The sequence below is a fragment of the Eucyclogobius newberryi genome, unplaced genomic scaffold (assembly GCF_026437365.1).
Source record: "Eucyclogobius newberryi isolate DKJ021-1_F unplaced genomic scaffold, fEucNew1.0.hap1 SCAF_18, whole genome shotgun sequence".
Classification (NCBI taxonomy): domain Eukaryota; kingdom Metazoa; phylum Chordata; class Actinopteri; order Gobiiformes; family Gobiidae; genus Eucyclogobius; species Eucyclogobius newberryi.
This window is the reverse complement of record NW_027315812.1, coordinates 199,418-213,906: the sequence shown is the minus strand read 5'-3', so window position 1 is coordinate 213,906 and position 14,489 is coordinate 199,418. Positions and strand designations below refer to the sequence as shown.

At 47.1% G+C, this 14,489-nt stretch overlaps 1 protein-coding gene across 1 annotated transcript in view; it reads right to left on the bottom strand.

Annotated features, from left to right (window-relative positions):
- Window positions 1-14,489, bottom strand: part of LOC140364903 (rho GTPase-activating protein 18-like) — a 126,271-nt gene that overhangs the window by 75,398 nt on the left and 36,384 nt on the right. The window contains exons 5-6 of the mRNA XM_072451283.1: window positions 9,062-9,153; window positions 8,682-8,759 (exon numbers count right to left, since the gene is read on the bottom strand). Coding sequence (XP_072307384.1) covers window positions 8,682-8,759; window positions 9,062-9,153 — 170 coding nt within the window. The remainder of the gene's footprint in view (window positions 1-8,681; window positions 8,760-9,061; window positions 9,154-14,489) is intronic.

Below are 14,489 nucleotides of genomic sequence, written 5' to 3'. Positions count from 1 at the left end.
TAGAGTCCTGAAAGGGGTGCTAACACACACTTAGAGTCCTGAAGGGGGCACTAACACACACTTAGAGTCCTGAAGGGGGCACTAACACACACTTAGAGTCCTGAAAGGGGTGCTAACACACACTTAGAGTCCTGAAGGGGGCACTAACACACACTTAGAGTCCTGAAGGGGTACTAGCACACACTTAGAGTCCTGAAAGGGACACTAACACACACTTAAAGTCCTGAAGGGGACACTAACACACACTTAAGAGTCCTGAAAGGGACACTAACACACACTAAGAGTCCTGAAGGGGGTGCTAACACACACTTAGAGTCCTGAAGGGGACACTAACACACACTTAGAGTCCTGAAGGGGACACTAACACACACTTAGAGTCCTGAAGGGGGCACTAACACACACTTAGAGTCCTGAAGGGGGCACTAACACACACTTAGAGTCCTGAAGGGGACACTAACATACAACTAAGAGTCCTGAAGGGGACATTAACACACACTTAGAGTCCTGAAGGGGACACTAGCACACACATAGAGTCCTGAAGGGGACACTAACACACACTTAGAGTCCTGAAGGGGGCGCTAACACACACTTAGAGTCCTGAAGGGGAAACTAACACACACTTAGAGTCCTGAAGGGGGCACTAACACACTTAGAGTCCTGAAGGGGACACTAACACACACTTAGAGTCCTGAAGGGGGCACTAACACATACTTAAAGTCCTGAAGGGGACACTAACATACAACTAAGAGTCCTGAAGGGGACATAGTAGAAGAAGCTTCAGTTGTAGTCATCTGGACTCAGTTAGAAAAAGGGGAACTAACACACACTTAGAGTCCTGAAGGGGACACTAACACACACTTAGAGTCCTTAAGGGAAAACTAACACACACTTAGAGTCCTGAAGGGGAAACTAACACACACTTAAAGTCCTGAAAGGGACACTAACACACACTAAGAGTCCTGAAGGGGGTGCTAACACACACTTAGAGTCCTGAAGGGGACACTAACACACACTTAGAGTCCTGAAGGGGGCACTAACACACACTTAGAGTCCTGAAGGGGGCACTAACACACACTTAGAGTCCTGAAAGGGACACTAACATACAACTAAGAGTCCTGAAGGGGACATTAACACACACTTAGAGTCCTGAAGGGGACACTAGCACACACATAGAGTCCTGAAGGGGGCGCTAACACACACTTAGAGTCCTGAAGGGGAAACTAACACACACTTAGAGTCCTGAAGGGGGCGCTAACACACACTTAGAGTCCTGAAGGGGGCACTAACACACACTTAGAGTCCTGAAGGGGGCACTAACACACACTTAGAGTCCTGAAGGGGAAACTAACACACACTTAGAGTCCTGAAGGGGGCACTAACACACACTTAGAGTCCTGAAGGGGACACTAACACACACTTAGAGTCCTGAAAGGGGTGCTAACACACACTTAGAGTCCTGAAGGGGGCACTAACACACACTTAGAGTCCTGAAGGGGGCACTAGCACACACTTAGAGTCCTGAAGGGGACACTAACACACACTTAGAGTCCTGAAGGGGGCACTAACACACACTTAGAGTCCTGAAGGGGTACTAGCACACACTTAGAGTCCTGAAAGGGACACTAACACACACTTAAAGTCCTGAAGGGGACACTAACACACACTTAGAGTCCTGAAAGGGACACTAACACACACTAAGAGTCCTGGAGGGGACACTAACACACACTTAGAGTCCTGAAGGGGGCACTAACACACACTTAGAGTCCTGAAGGGGACACTAACATACAACTAAGAGTCCTGAAGGGGACATTAACACACACTTAGAGTCCTGAAGGGGACACTAGCACACACATAGAGTCCTGAAGGGGACACTAACACACACTTAGAGTCCTGAAGGGGACACTAACACACACTTAGAGTCCTGAAGGGGGCGCTAACACACACTTAGAGTCCTGAAAGGGAAACTAACACACACTTAGAGTCCTGAAGGGGGCACTAACACACACTTAGAGTCCTGAAGGGGACACTAACACACACTTAGAGTCCTGAAGGGGGCACTAACACACACTTAAAGTCCTGAAGGGGACACTAGCACACACATAGAGTCCTGAAGGGGACACTAACACACACTTAGAGTCCTGAAGGGGGTGGTAACACACACTTAGAGTCCTGAAGGGGACACTAACACACACTTAGAGTCCTGAAGGGGAAACTAACACACACTTAAAGTCCTGAAGGGGACACTAACACACACTTAGAGTCCTGAAAGGGACACTAACACACACTTAAAGTCCTGAAGGGGACACTAACACACACTTAGAGTCCTGAAAGGGACACTAACACACACTAAGAGTCCTGAAGGGGGTGCTAACACACACTTAGAGTCCTGAAGGGGACACTAACACACACTTAGAGTCCTGAAGGGGGCGCTAACACACACTTAGAGTCCTGAAGGGGAAACTAACACACACTTAGAGTCCCGAAGGGGGCGCTAACACACACTTAGAGTCCTGAAGGGGGCACTAACACACACTTAGAGTCCTGAAGGGGGCACTAACACACACTTAGAGTCCTGAAGGGGAAACTAACACACACTTAGAGTCCTGAAGGGGGCACTAACACACACTTAGAGTCCTGAAGGGGGCACTAACACACACTTAGAGTCCTGAAAGGGGTGCTAACACACACTTAGAGTCCTGAAGGGGGCACTAACACACACTTAGAGTCCTGAAGGGGGCACTAACACACACTTAGAGTCCTGAAAGGGGTGCTAACACACACTTAGAGTCCTGAAGGGGGCACTAACACACACTTAGAGTCCTGAAGGGGTACTAGCACACACTTAGAGTCCTGAAAGGGACACTAACACACACTTAAAGTCCTGAAGGGGACACTAACACACACTTAAGAGTCCTGAAAGGGACACTAACACACACTAAGAGTCCTGAAGGGGGTGCTAACACACACTTAGAGTCCTGAAGGGGACACTAACACACACTTAGAGTCCTGAAGGGGACACTAACACACACTTAGAGTCCTGAAGGGGGCACTAACACACACTTAGAGTCCTGAAGGGGGCACTAACACACACTTAGAGTCCTGAAGGGGACACTAACATACAACTAAGAGTCCTGAAGGGGACATTAACACACACTTAGAGTCCTGAAGGGGACACTAGCACACACATAGAGTCCTGAAGGGGACACTAACACACACTTAGAGTCCTGAAGGGGGCGCTAACACACACTTAGAGTCCTGAAGGGGAAACTAACACACACTTAGAGTCCTGAAGGGGGCACTAACACACTTAGAGTCCTGAAGGGGACACTAACACACACTTAGAGTCCTGAAGGGGGCACTAACACATACTTAAAGTCCTGAAGGGGACACTAACATACAACTAAGAGTCCTGAAGGGGACATAGTAGAAGAAGCTTCAGTTGTAGTCATCTGGACTCAGTTAGAAAAAGGGGAACTAACACACACTTAGAGTCCTGAAGGGGACACTAACACACACTTAGAGTCCTTAAGGGAAAACTAACACACACTTAGAGTCCTGAAGGGGAAACTAACACACACTTAAAGTCCTGAAAGGGACACTAACACACACTAAGAGTCCTGAAGGGGGTGCTAACACACACTTAGAGTCCTGAAGGGGACACTAACACACACTTAGAGTCCTGAAGGGGGCACTAACACACACTTAGAGTCCTGAAGGGGGCACTAACACACACTTAGAGTCCTGAAAGGGACACTAACATACAACTAAGAGTCCTGAAGGGGACATTAACACACACTTAGAGTCCTGAAGGGGACACTAGCACACACATAGAGTCCTGAAGGGGGCGCTAACACACACTTAGAGTCCTGAAGGGGAAACTAACACACACGTAGAGTCCTGAAGGGGGCGCTAACACACACTTAGAGTCCTGAAGGGGGCACTAACACACACTTAGAGTCCTGAAGGGGGCACTAACACACACTTAGAGTCCTGAAGGGGAAACTAACACACACTTAGAGTCCTGAAGGGGGCACTAACACACACTTAGAGTCCTGAAGGGGACACTAACACACACTTAGAGTCCTGAAAGGGGTGCTAACACACACTTAGAGTCCTGAAGGGGGCACTAACACACACTTAGAGTCCTGAAGGGGGCACTAGCACACACTTAGAGTCCTGAAGGGGACACTAACACACACTTAGAGTCCTGAAGGGGGCACTAACACACACTTAGAGTCCTGAAGGGGTACTAGCACACACTTAGAGTCCTGAAAGGGACACTAACACACACTTAAAGTCCTGAAGGGGACACTAACACACACTTAGAGTCCTGAAAGGGACACTAACACACACTAAGAGTCCTGAAGGGGACACTAACACACACTTAGAGTCCTGAAGGGGGCACTAACACACACTTAGAGTCCTGAAGGGGACACTAACATACAACTAAGAGTCCTGAAGGGGACATTAACACACACTTAGAGTCCTGAAGGGGACACTAGCACACACATAGAGTCCTGAAGGGGACACTAACACACACTTAGAGTCCTGAAGGGGACACTAACACACACTTAGAGTCCTGAAGGGGGCGCTAACACACACTTAGAGTCCTGAAAGGGAAACTAACACACACTTAGAGTCCTGAAGGGGGCACTAACACACACTTAGAGTCCTGAAGGGGACACTAACACACACTTAGAGTCCTGAAGGGGGCACTAACACACACTTAAAGTCCTGAAGGGGACACTAGCACACACATAGAGTCCTGAAGGGGACACTAACACACACTTAGAGTCCTGAAGGGGGTGGTAACACACACTTAGAGTCCTGAAGGGGACACTAACACACACTTAGAGTCCTGAAGGGGAAACTAACACACACTTAAAGTCCTGAAGGGGACACTAACACACACTTAGAGTCCTGAAAGGGACACTAACACACACTTAAAGTCCTGAAGGGGACACTAACACACACTTAGAGTCCTGAAAGGGACACTAACACACACTAAGAGTCCTGAAGGGGGTGCTAACACACACTTAGAGTCCTGAAGGGGACACTAACACACACTTAGAGTCCTGAAGGGGGCGCTAACACACACTTAGAGTCCTGAAGGGGAAACTAACACACACTTAGAGTCCCGAAGGGGGCGCTAACACACACTTAGAGTCCTGAAGGGGGCACTAACACACACTTAGAGTCCTGAAGGGGGCACTAACACACACTTAGAGTCCTGAAGGGGAAACTAACACACACTTAGAGTCCTGAAGGGGGCACTAACACACACTTAGAGTCCTGAAGGGGGCACTAACACACACTTAGAGTCCTGAAAGGGGTGCTAACACACACTTAGAGTCCTGAAGGGGGCACTAACACACACTTAGAGTCCTGAAGGGGGCACTAACACACACTTAGAGTCCTGAAAGGGGTGCTAACACACACTTAGAGTCCTGAAGGGGGCACTAACACACACTTAGAGTCCTGAAGGGGTACTAGCACACACTTAGAGTCCTGAAAGGGACACTAACACACACTTAAAGTCCTGAAGGGGACACTAACACACACTTAAGAGTCCTGAAAGGGACACTAACACACACTAAGAGTCCTGAAGGGGGTGCTAACACACACTTAGAGTCCTGAAGGGGACACTAACACACACTTAGAGTCCTGAAGGGGGCACTAACACACACTTAGAGTCCTGAAGGGGACACTAACATACAACTAAGAGTCCTGAAGGGGACATTAACACACACTTAGAGTCCTGAAGGGGACACTAGCACACACATAGAGTCCTGAAGGGGACACTAACACACACTTAGAGTCCTGAAGGGGACACTAACGCACACTTAGAGTCCTGAAGGGGAAACTAACACACACTTAGAGTCCTGAAGGGGGCACTAACACACACTTAGAGTCCTTAAGGGGACACTAACACACACTTAAAGTCCTGAAGGGGACACTAACACACACTTAGAGTCCTGAAGGGGGCACTAACACACACTTAGAGTCCTGAAGGGGGCACTAACACACACTTAAAGTCCTGAAGGGGACACTAACATACAACTAAGAGTCCTGAAGGGGACATAGTAGAAAAAGCTTCAGTTGTAGTCATCTGGACTCAGTTAGAAAAAGGGGAACTAACACACACTTAGAGTCCTGAAGGGGACACTAACACACACTTAGAGTCCTGAAGGGGACACTAGCACACACATAGAGTCCTGAAGGGGACACTAACACACACTTAGAGTCCTGAAGGGGGTGGTAACACACACTTAGAGTCCTGAAGGGGACACTAACACACACTTAGAGTCCTGAAAGGTGCGCTAACACACACTTAGAGTCCTTAAGGGAAAACTAACACACACTTAGAGTCCTGAAGGGGACACTAACACACACTTAGAGTCCTGAAAGGGACACTAACACACACTTAGAGTCCTGAAGGGGGCACTAACACACACTTAGAGTCCTGAAGGGGGCAAAAACACACACTTAGAGTCCTGAAGGGGACACTAACACACACTTAGAGTCCTGAAGGGGACACAAACACACACTTAGAGTCCTGAAGGGGGCGCTAGCACACACTTAGAGTCCTGAAGAGGACACTAACACACACTTAGAGTCCTGAAGGGGGTGCTAACACACACTTAGAGTCCTGAAGGGGGTGCTAACACACACTTAGAGTCCTGAAGGGGGCACTAACACACACTTAGAGTCCTGAAGGGGGCACTAACACACACTTAGAGTCCTGAAGGGGACACTAACACACACTTAGAGTCCTGAAGGTGGCACTAACACACACTTAGAGTCCTGAAAGGGGCGCTAACACACACTTAGAGTCCTGAAAGGGACACTAACACACACTTAGAGTCCTGAAGGGGGCACCAACACACACTTAGAGTCCTGAAGGGGACACTAACACACACTTAGAGTCCTGAAGGTGGCACTAACACACACTTAGAGTCCTGAAGGGGGCGCTAACACACACTTAGAGTCCTGAAGGGGGCGCTAACACACACTTAGAGTCCTGAAGGGGACGCTAACAAACACTTAGAGTCCTGAAGGGGAAACTAACACACACTTAGAGTCCTGAAGGGGGCGCTAACACACACTTAGAGTCCTGAAAGGGACACTAACACACACTTAGAGTCCTGAAGGTGGCACTAACACACACTTAGAGTCCTGAAGGGGGCACTAACACACACTTAGAGTCCTGAAGGGGGCACTAACACACACTTAGAGTCCTGAAGGGGGCGCTAGCACACACTTAGAGTCCTGAAGAGGACACTAACACACACTTAGAGTCCTGAAGGGGGCGCTAGCACACACTTAGAGTCCTGAAGAGGACACTAACACACACTTAGAGTCCTGAAGGGGGTGCTAACACACACTTAGAGTCCTGAAGGGGGTGCTAACACACACTTAGAGTCCTGAAGGGGGCACTAACACACACTTAGAGTCCTGAAGGGGGCACTAACACACACTTAGAGTCCTGAAGGGGACACTAACACACACTTAGAGTCCTGAAGGTGGCACTAACACACACTTAGAGTCCTGAAAGGGGCGCTAACACACACTTAGAGTCCTGAAAGGGACACTAACACACACTTAGAGTCCTGAAGGGGGCACCAACACACACTTAGAGTCCTGAAGGGGACACTAACACACACTTAGAGTCCTGAAGGTGGCACTAACACACACTTAGAGTCCTGAAGGGGGCGCTAACACACACTTAGAGTCCTGAAGGGGGCGCTAACACACACTTAGAGTCCTGAAGGGGACGCTAACAAACACTTAGAGTCCTGAAGGGGAAACTAACACACACTTAGAGTCCTGAAGGGGGCGCTAACACACACTTAGAGTCCTGAAAGGGACACTAACACACACTTAGAGTCCTGAAGGTGGCACTAACACACACTTAGAGTCCTGAAGGGGGCACTAACACACACTTAGAGTCCTGAAGGGGGCACTAACACACACTTAGAGTGCTGAAGGGGACACTAACACACACTTAGAGTCCTGAAGGAGATGGTAACACACACTTAAAGTCCTGAAGGGGACACTAACACACACTTAGAGTCCTGAAGGGGACACTAACACACACTTAGAGTCCTGAAAGGGACACTAACACACACTTAGAGTCCTGAAGGTGGCACTAACACACACTTAGAGTTCTGAAGGGGACACTAGCACACACTTAGAGTCCTGAAGGGGGCACTAACACACACTTAGAGTTCTGAAGGGGACACTAGCACACACTTAGAGTCCTGAAAGGGACACTAACACACACTTAGAGTCCTGAAGGGGGCACTAACACACACTTAGAGTCCTGAAGGGGACACTAACACACACTTAGAGTCCTGAAGGGGGCTCAAACTAGACTTCTTAGACTTTAGCGAACTAGATCATTCATCCTAGTATGGAGTCTGTAATGTGATGTTTGAGTTGTGCTAAAGAATCTAATATACATCTAATATATCTAATTAAGAAAAACACAAGTTTATATTTTCCACAAGCTCCGAAAGGCGGAGCTGAAGATTTGAGCTACAGCAGATCAACTCGACAGGACACCGGGTATGGACTGGTTCTGGAACGGATCCGGACCGGGTCTGGGCCGGGTCTGGGCCGGGTCTGGGCCGGATCCGGGCCGGGTCTGGGCCGGGTCTTAACTCATTTGTGGATCAAACCTTGAGTCTGGAGATGGAGCCTGAGATTCTGAGGATTCCTTCAGTCTGAAGTCCAGTCTGCTCTAGAACACTAAGCAGCTGAGACAAACAAGCAAGCAAAAACAACAAACAAACAAACAAACAAACAAACAAACAAAAGACAATCATTAACAGTGGCTGTAATCCCTCTCTGGTCCAGCAGGGGGATTGAACCATCCGGTTTGTGTTGAAAAAGACTTCCAGAGCTAAAGAAACATCTTTTCTGTGAACAACTCCTGGACCAGTGAGGGAAAAGTACTTATCACAGTATCACAGTAAAAGTACCTGTACTACAGTGAACACACTTGAACGGCAGTAACAGTAATAGTACTGCAGTAAAAATACAGTAAAGGTACATGTACCTTGTTGAAAACCACAGGAGTTTTTATTCCAGGAAATATTTTCCGATCGTTTTCCAAAAGAGTTTTCAGGGGAACTCCGAACACTCCAGTGTCTGAAAGAAACGCAGTCCTGCTTTAGTCCTGCTTTAGTCCTGCTTTAGTCCTGCTTTAGACCAGCTTTAGTCCTGCTTTAGTCCTGCTTTAGTCCTGCTTTAGTCCTGCTTTAGTCCTGCTTTAGTCCTGCTTTAGTCCTGCTTTAGACCAGCTTTAGTCCTGCTTTAGTCCTGCTTTAGTCCTGCTTTAGTCCAGCTTTAGTCCTGCTTTAGACCAGCTTTAGTCCTGCTTTAGTCCTGCTTTAGTCCTGCTTTAGTCCTGCTTTAGACCAGCTTTAGTCCTGCTTTAGTCCTGCTTTAGTCGTGCTTTAGTCCTGCTTTAGTCCAGCTTTAGTCCTGCTTTAGTCCTGCTTTAGTCCTGCTTTAGACCAGCTTTAGTCCTGCTTTAGACCAGCTTTAGTCCTGGTTTAGTCCTGCTTTAGTCCTGCTTTAGTCCTGCTTTAGTTCTGCTTTAGACCTGCTTTAGACCTGCTTTAGTCCTGTTTTAGTCCTGCTTTAGTCCTGCTTTAGTCCTGATTTAGACCTGCTTTAATCCTGCTTTAGTCCTTCTTTAGTCCTGCTTTAGTCCTGTTTTAGTCCTGCTTTAGTCCTGCTTTAGTCCTGCTTTAGTCATGTTTTAGTCCTGATTTAGTCCTGCTTTAGTCCTGCTTGAGTCCTGCTTTAGTCCTGCTTTAGATCTGCTTTAGTCCTGCTTTAGTCCTCCTTTAGTCCTGCTTTAGACCTGCTTTAGTCCTGCTTTAGTCCTGCTTTAGTCCTGCTTTAGTCCTGCTTTAGATCTGCTTTAGTCCTGCTTTAGTCCTGGTTTAGTCCTGCTTTAGTCCTGGTTTAGTCCTGCTTTAGTCCTGCTTTAGATCTGCTTTAGTCCTGCTTTAGTCCTGGTTTAGTCCTGCTTTAGTCCTGGTTTAGTCCTGCTTTAGTCCTGCTTTAGTCCTGCTTTAGTCCTGCTTTAGTCCTGGTTTAGTCCTGCTTTAGTCCTGCTTTAGTCCTGGTTTAGTCCTGGTTTAGTCCTGCTTTAGTCCTGCTTTAGACCCACTTTAGTCCTGGTTTAGACCTGCTTTAGTCCTGCTTTAGTCCTGGTTTAGTCCTGCTTTAGTCCTGCTTTAGTCCTGCTTTAGTCCTGCTTTAGACCCACTTTAGTCCTGGTTTAGACCTGCTTTAGTCCTGCTTTAGTCCTGGTTTAGTCCTGCTTTAGTCCTGCTTTAGTCCTGCTTTAGTCCTGCTTTAGTCCTGCTTTAGACCCACTTTAGTCCTGGTTTAGACCTGCTTTAGTCCTGCTTTAGTCCTGGTTTAGTCCTGCTTTAGTCCTGCTTTAGTCCTGCTTTAGTCCTGCTTTAGTCCTGCTTTAGACCCACCTCTGGTCCTCCTCTGGACCCGGGTCTTGGTCTTGGTCTTGGTCTTGGTCTTGGTCTTGGTCTTGGTTGGGTTCTGGTCCAGGCTCACGAGGAGCGTGTGGAGCTCGATGTGAGAGATGAAGCTGATGCTCGTCAGGTCCAGTTCAGAAAGATCCTCAACCACCGAGAGTCCAGAGTCCAGACCAAACCAGGACTAAAGGACCAGAACACAGAGACAAGGGTTGGACTAAACAAGAACTAAACCAGGACTAAAGGACCAGAACACAGAGACAAGGGTTGGACTAAACAAGAACTAAACCAGGACTAAAGGACCAGAACACAGAGACAAGGGTTGGATTAAACAAGAACTAAACCAGGACTAAAGGACCAAGACACAGAGACAAGGGTTGGACTAAACAAGAACTAAACCAGGACTAAAGGACCAGAACACAGAGACAAGGGTTGGACTAAACAAGAACTAAACCAGGACTAAAGGACCAGAACACAGAGACAAGGGTTGGACTAAACAAGAACTAAACCAGGACTAAAGGACCAGAACACAGAGACAAGGGTTGGACTAAACAAGAACTAAACCAGGACTAAAGGACCAGAACACAGAGACAAGGGTTGGACTAAACAAGAACTAAACCAGGACTAAAGGACCAGAACACAGAGACAAGGGTTGGATTAAACAAGAACTAAACCAGGACTAAAGGACCAAGACACAGAGACAAGGGTTGGACTAAACAAGAACTAAACCAGGACTAAAGGACCAGAACACAGAGACAAGGGTTGGACTAAACAAGAACTAAACCAGGACTAAAGGACCAGAACACAGAGACAAGGGTTGGACTAAACAAGAACTAAACCAGGACTAAAGGACCAGAACACAGAGACAAGGGTTGGACTAAACAAGAACTAAACCAGGACTAAAGGACCAGAACACAGAGACAAGGGTTGGACTAAACAAGAACTAAACCAGGACTAAAGGACCAGAACACAGAGACAAGGGTTGGACTAAACAAGAACTAAACCAGGACTAAAGGACCAGAACACAGAGACAAGGGTTGGACTAAACAAGAACTAAACCAGGACTAAAGGACCAAGACACAGAGACAAGGGTTGGATTAAACAAGAACTAAACCAGGACTAAAGGACCAGAACACAGAGACAAGGGTTGGACTAAACAAGAACTAAACCAGGACTAAAGGACCAGAACACAGAGACAAGGGTTGGACTAAACAAGAACTAAACCAGGACTAAAGGACCAGAACACAGAGACAAGGGTTGGATTAAACAAGAACTAAACCAGGACTAAAGGACCAGAACACAGAGACAAGGGTTGGACTAAACAAGAACTAAACCAGGACTAAAGGACCAGAACACAGAGACAAGGGTTGGACTAAACAAGAACTAAACCAGGACTAAAGGACCAGAACACAGAGACAAGGGTTGGACTAAACAAGAACTAAACCAGGACTAAAGGACCAGAACACAGAGACAAGGGTTGGACTAAACAAGAACTAAACCAGGACTAAAGGACCAGAACACAGAGACAAGGGTTGGACTAAACAAGAACTAAACCAGGACTAAAGGACCAGAACACAGAGACAAGGGTTGGACTAAACAAGAACTAAACCAGGACTAAAGGACCAGAACACAGAGACAAGGGTTGGATTAAACAAGAACTAAACCAGGACTAAAGGACCAAGACACAGAGACAAGGGTTGGATTAAACAAGAACTAAACCAGGACTAAAGGACCAGAACACAGAGACAAGGGTTGGACTAAACAAGAACTAAACCAGGACTAAAGGACCAGAACACAGAGACAAGGGTTGGACTAAACAAGAACTAAACCAGGACTAAAGGACCAGAACACAGAGACAAGGGTTGGACTAAACAAGAACTAAACCAGGACTAAAGGACCAGAACACAGAGACAAGGGTTGGACTAAACAAGAACTAAACCAGGACTAAAGGACCAGAACACAGAGACAAGGGTTGGACTAAACAAGAACTAAACCAGGACTAAAGGACCAGAACACAGAGACAAGGGTTGGACTAAACAAGAACTAAACCAGGACTAAAGGACCAGAACACAGAGACAAGGGTTGGACTAAACAAGAACTAAACCAGGACTAAAGGACCAGAACACAGAGACAAGGGTTGGACTAAACAAGAACTAAACCAGGACTAAAGGACCAGAACACAGAGACAAGGGTTGGATTAAACAAGAACTAAACCAGGACTAAAGGACCAGAACACAGAGACAAGGGTTGGACTAAACAAGAACTAAACCAGGACTAAAGGACCAGAACACAGAGACAAGGGTTGGACTAAACAAGAACTAAACCAGGACTAAAGGACCAAGACACAGAGACAAGGGTTGGATTAAACAAGAACTAAACCAGGACTAAAGGACCAAGACACAGAGACAAGGGTTGGACTAAACAAGAACTAAACCAGGACTAAAGGACCAGAACACAGAGACAAGGGTTGGACTAAACAAGAACTAAACCAGGACTAAAGGACCAGAACACAGAGACAAGGGTTGGACTAAACAAGAACTAAACCAGGACTAAAGGACCAGAACACAGAGACAAGGGTTGGACTAAACAAGAACTAAACCAGGACTAAAGGACCAGAACACAGAGACAAGGGTTGGACTAAACAAGAACTAAACCAGGACTAAAGGACCAGAACACAGAGACAAGGGTTGGATTAAACAAGAACTAAACCAGGACTAAAGGACCAGAACACAGAGACAAGGGTTGGACTAAACAAGAACTAAACCAGGACTAAAGGACCAGAACACAGAGACAAGGGTTGGACTAAACAAGAACTAAACCAGGACTAAAGGACCAAGACACAGAGACAAGGGTTGGATTAAACAAGAACTAAACCAGGACTAAAGGACCAAGACACAGAGACAAGGGTTGGACTAAACAAGAACTAAACCAGGACTAAAGGACCAGAACACAGAGACAAGGGTTGGACTAAACAAGAACTAAACCAGGACTAAAGGACCAGAACACAGAGACAAGGGTTGGACTAAACAAGAACTAAACCAGGACTAAAGGACCAGAACACAGAGACAAGGGTTGGACTAAACAAGAACTAAACCAGGACTAAAGGACCAGAACACAGAGACAAGGGTTGGACTAAACAAGAACTAAACCAGGACTAAAGGACCAAGACACAGAGACAAGGGTTGGATTAAACAAGAACTAAACCAGGACTAAAGGACCAAGACACAGAGACAAGGGTTGGACTAAACAAGAACTAAACCAGGACTAAAGGACCAAAACACAGAGACAAGGTTTGGACTAAACAAGAACTAAACCAGGACTAAAGGACCAGAACACAGAGACAAGGGTTGGACTAAACAAGAACTAAACCAGGACTAAAGGACCAGAACACAGAGACAAGGGTTGGACTAAACAAGAACTAAACCAGGACTAAAGGACCAGAACACAGAGACAAGGGTTGGACTAAACAAGAACTAAAGCAGGACTAAAGGACCAAGACACAGAGACAAGGGTTGGATTAAACAAGAACTAAACCAGGACTAAAGGACCAAAACACAGAGACAAGGTTTGGACTAAACAAGAACTAAACCGATTGGTGGCATAAGGGGTGCATGGTGGCATAATGGGTGCACTGTGGCATAAGGGGTGCACTGTGGCATAAGGGGTGCACTGTGGCATAACGAGTGCATGGTGTCATAAGGGGTGCACTGTGGCATAAGGGGTGCATGGTGGCATAAGGGGTGCACGGTGAAATAAGGGGTGCACTGTGGCATAAGGGGTGCATGGTGGCATAAGGGTTGCACTCTGGCATAAGGGGTGCACTCTGGCATGAGGGGTGCACTGTGGCATAAGGGGTGCATGGTGGCATAAGGGGTGCACGGTGGTATAAGGGGTGCACTTTGGCATAAGGGGTGCACGGTGGCATAAGGGGTGCACTTTGGCATGAGGGGTGCACGTGGCATAAGGGGTGCACTC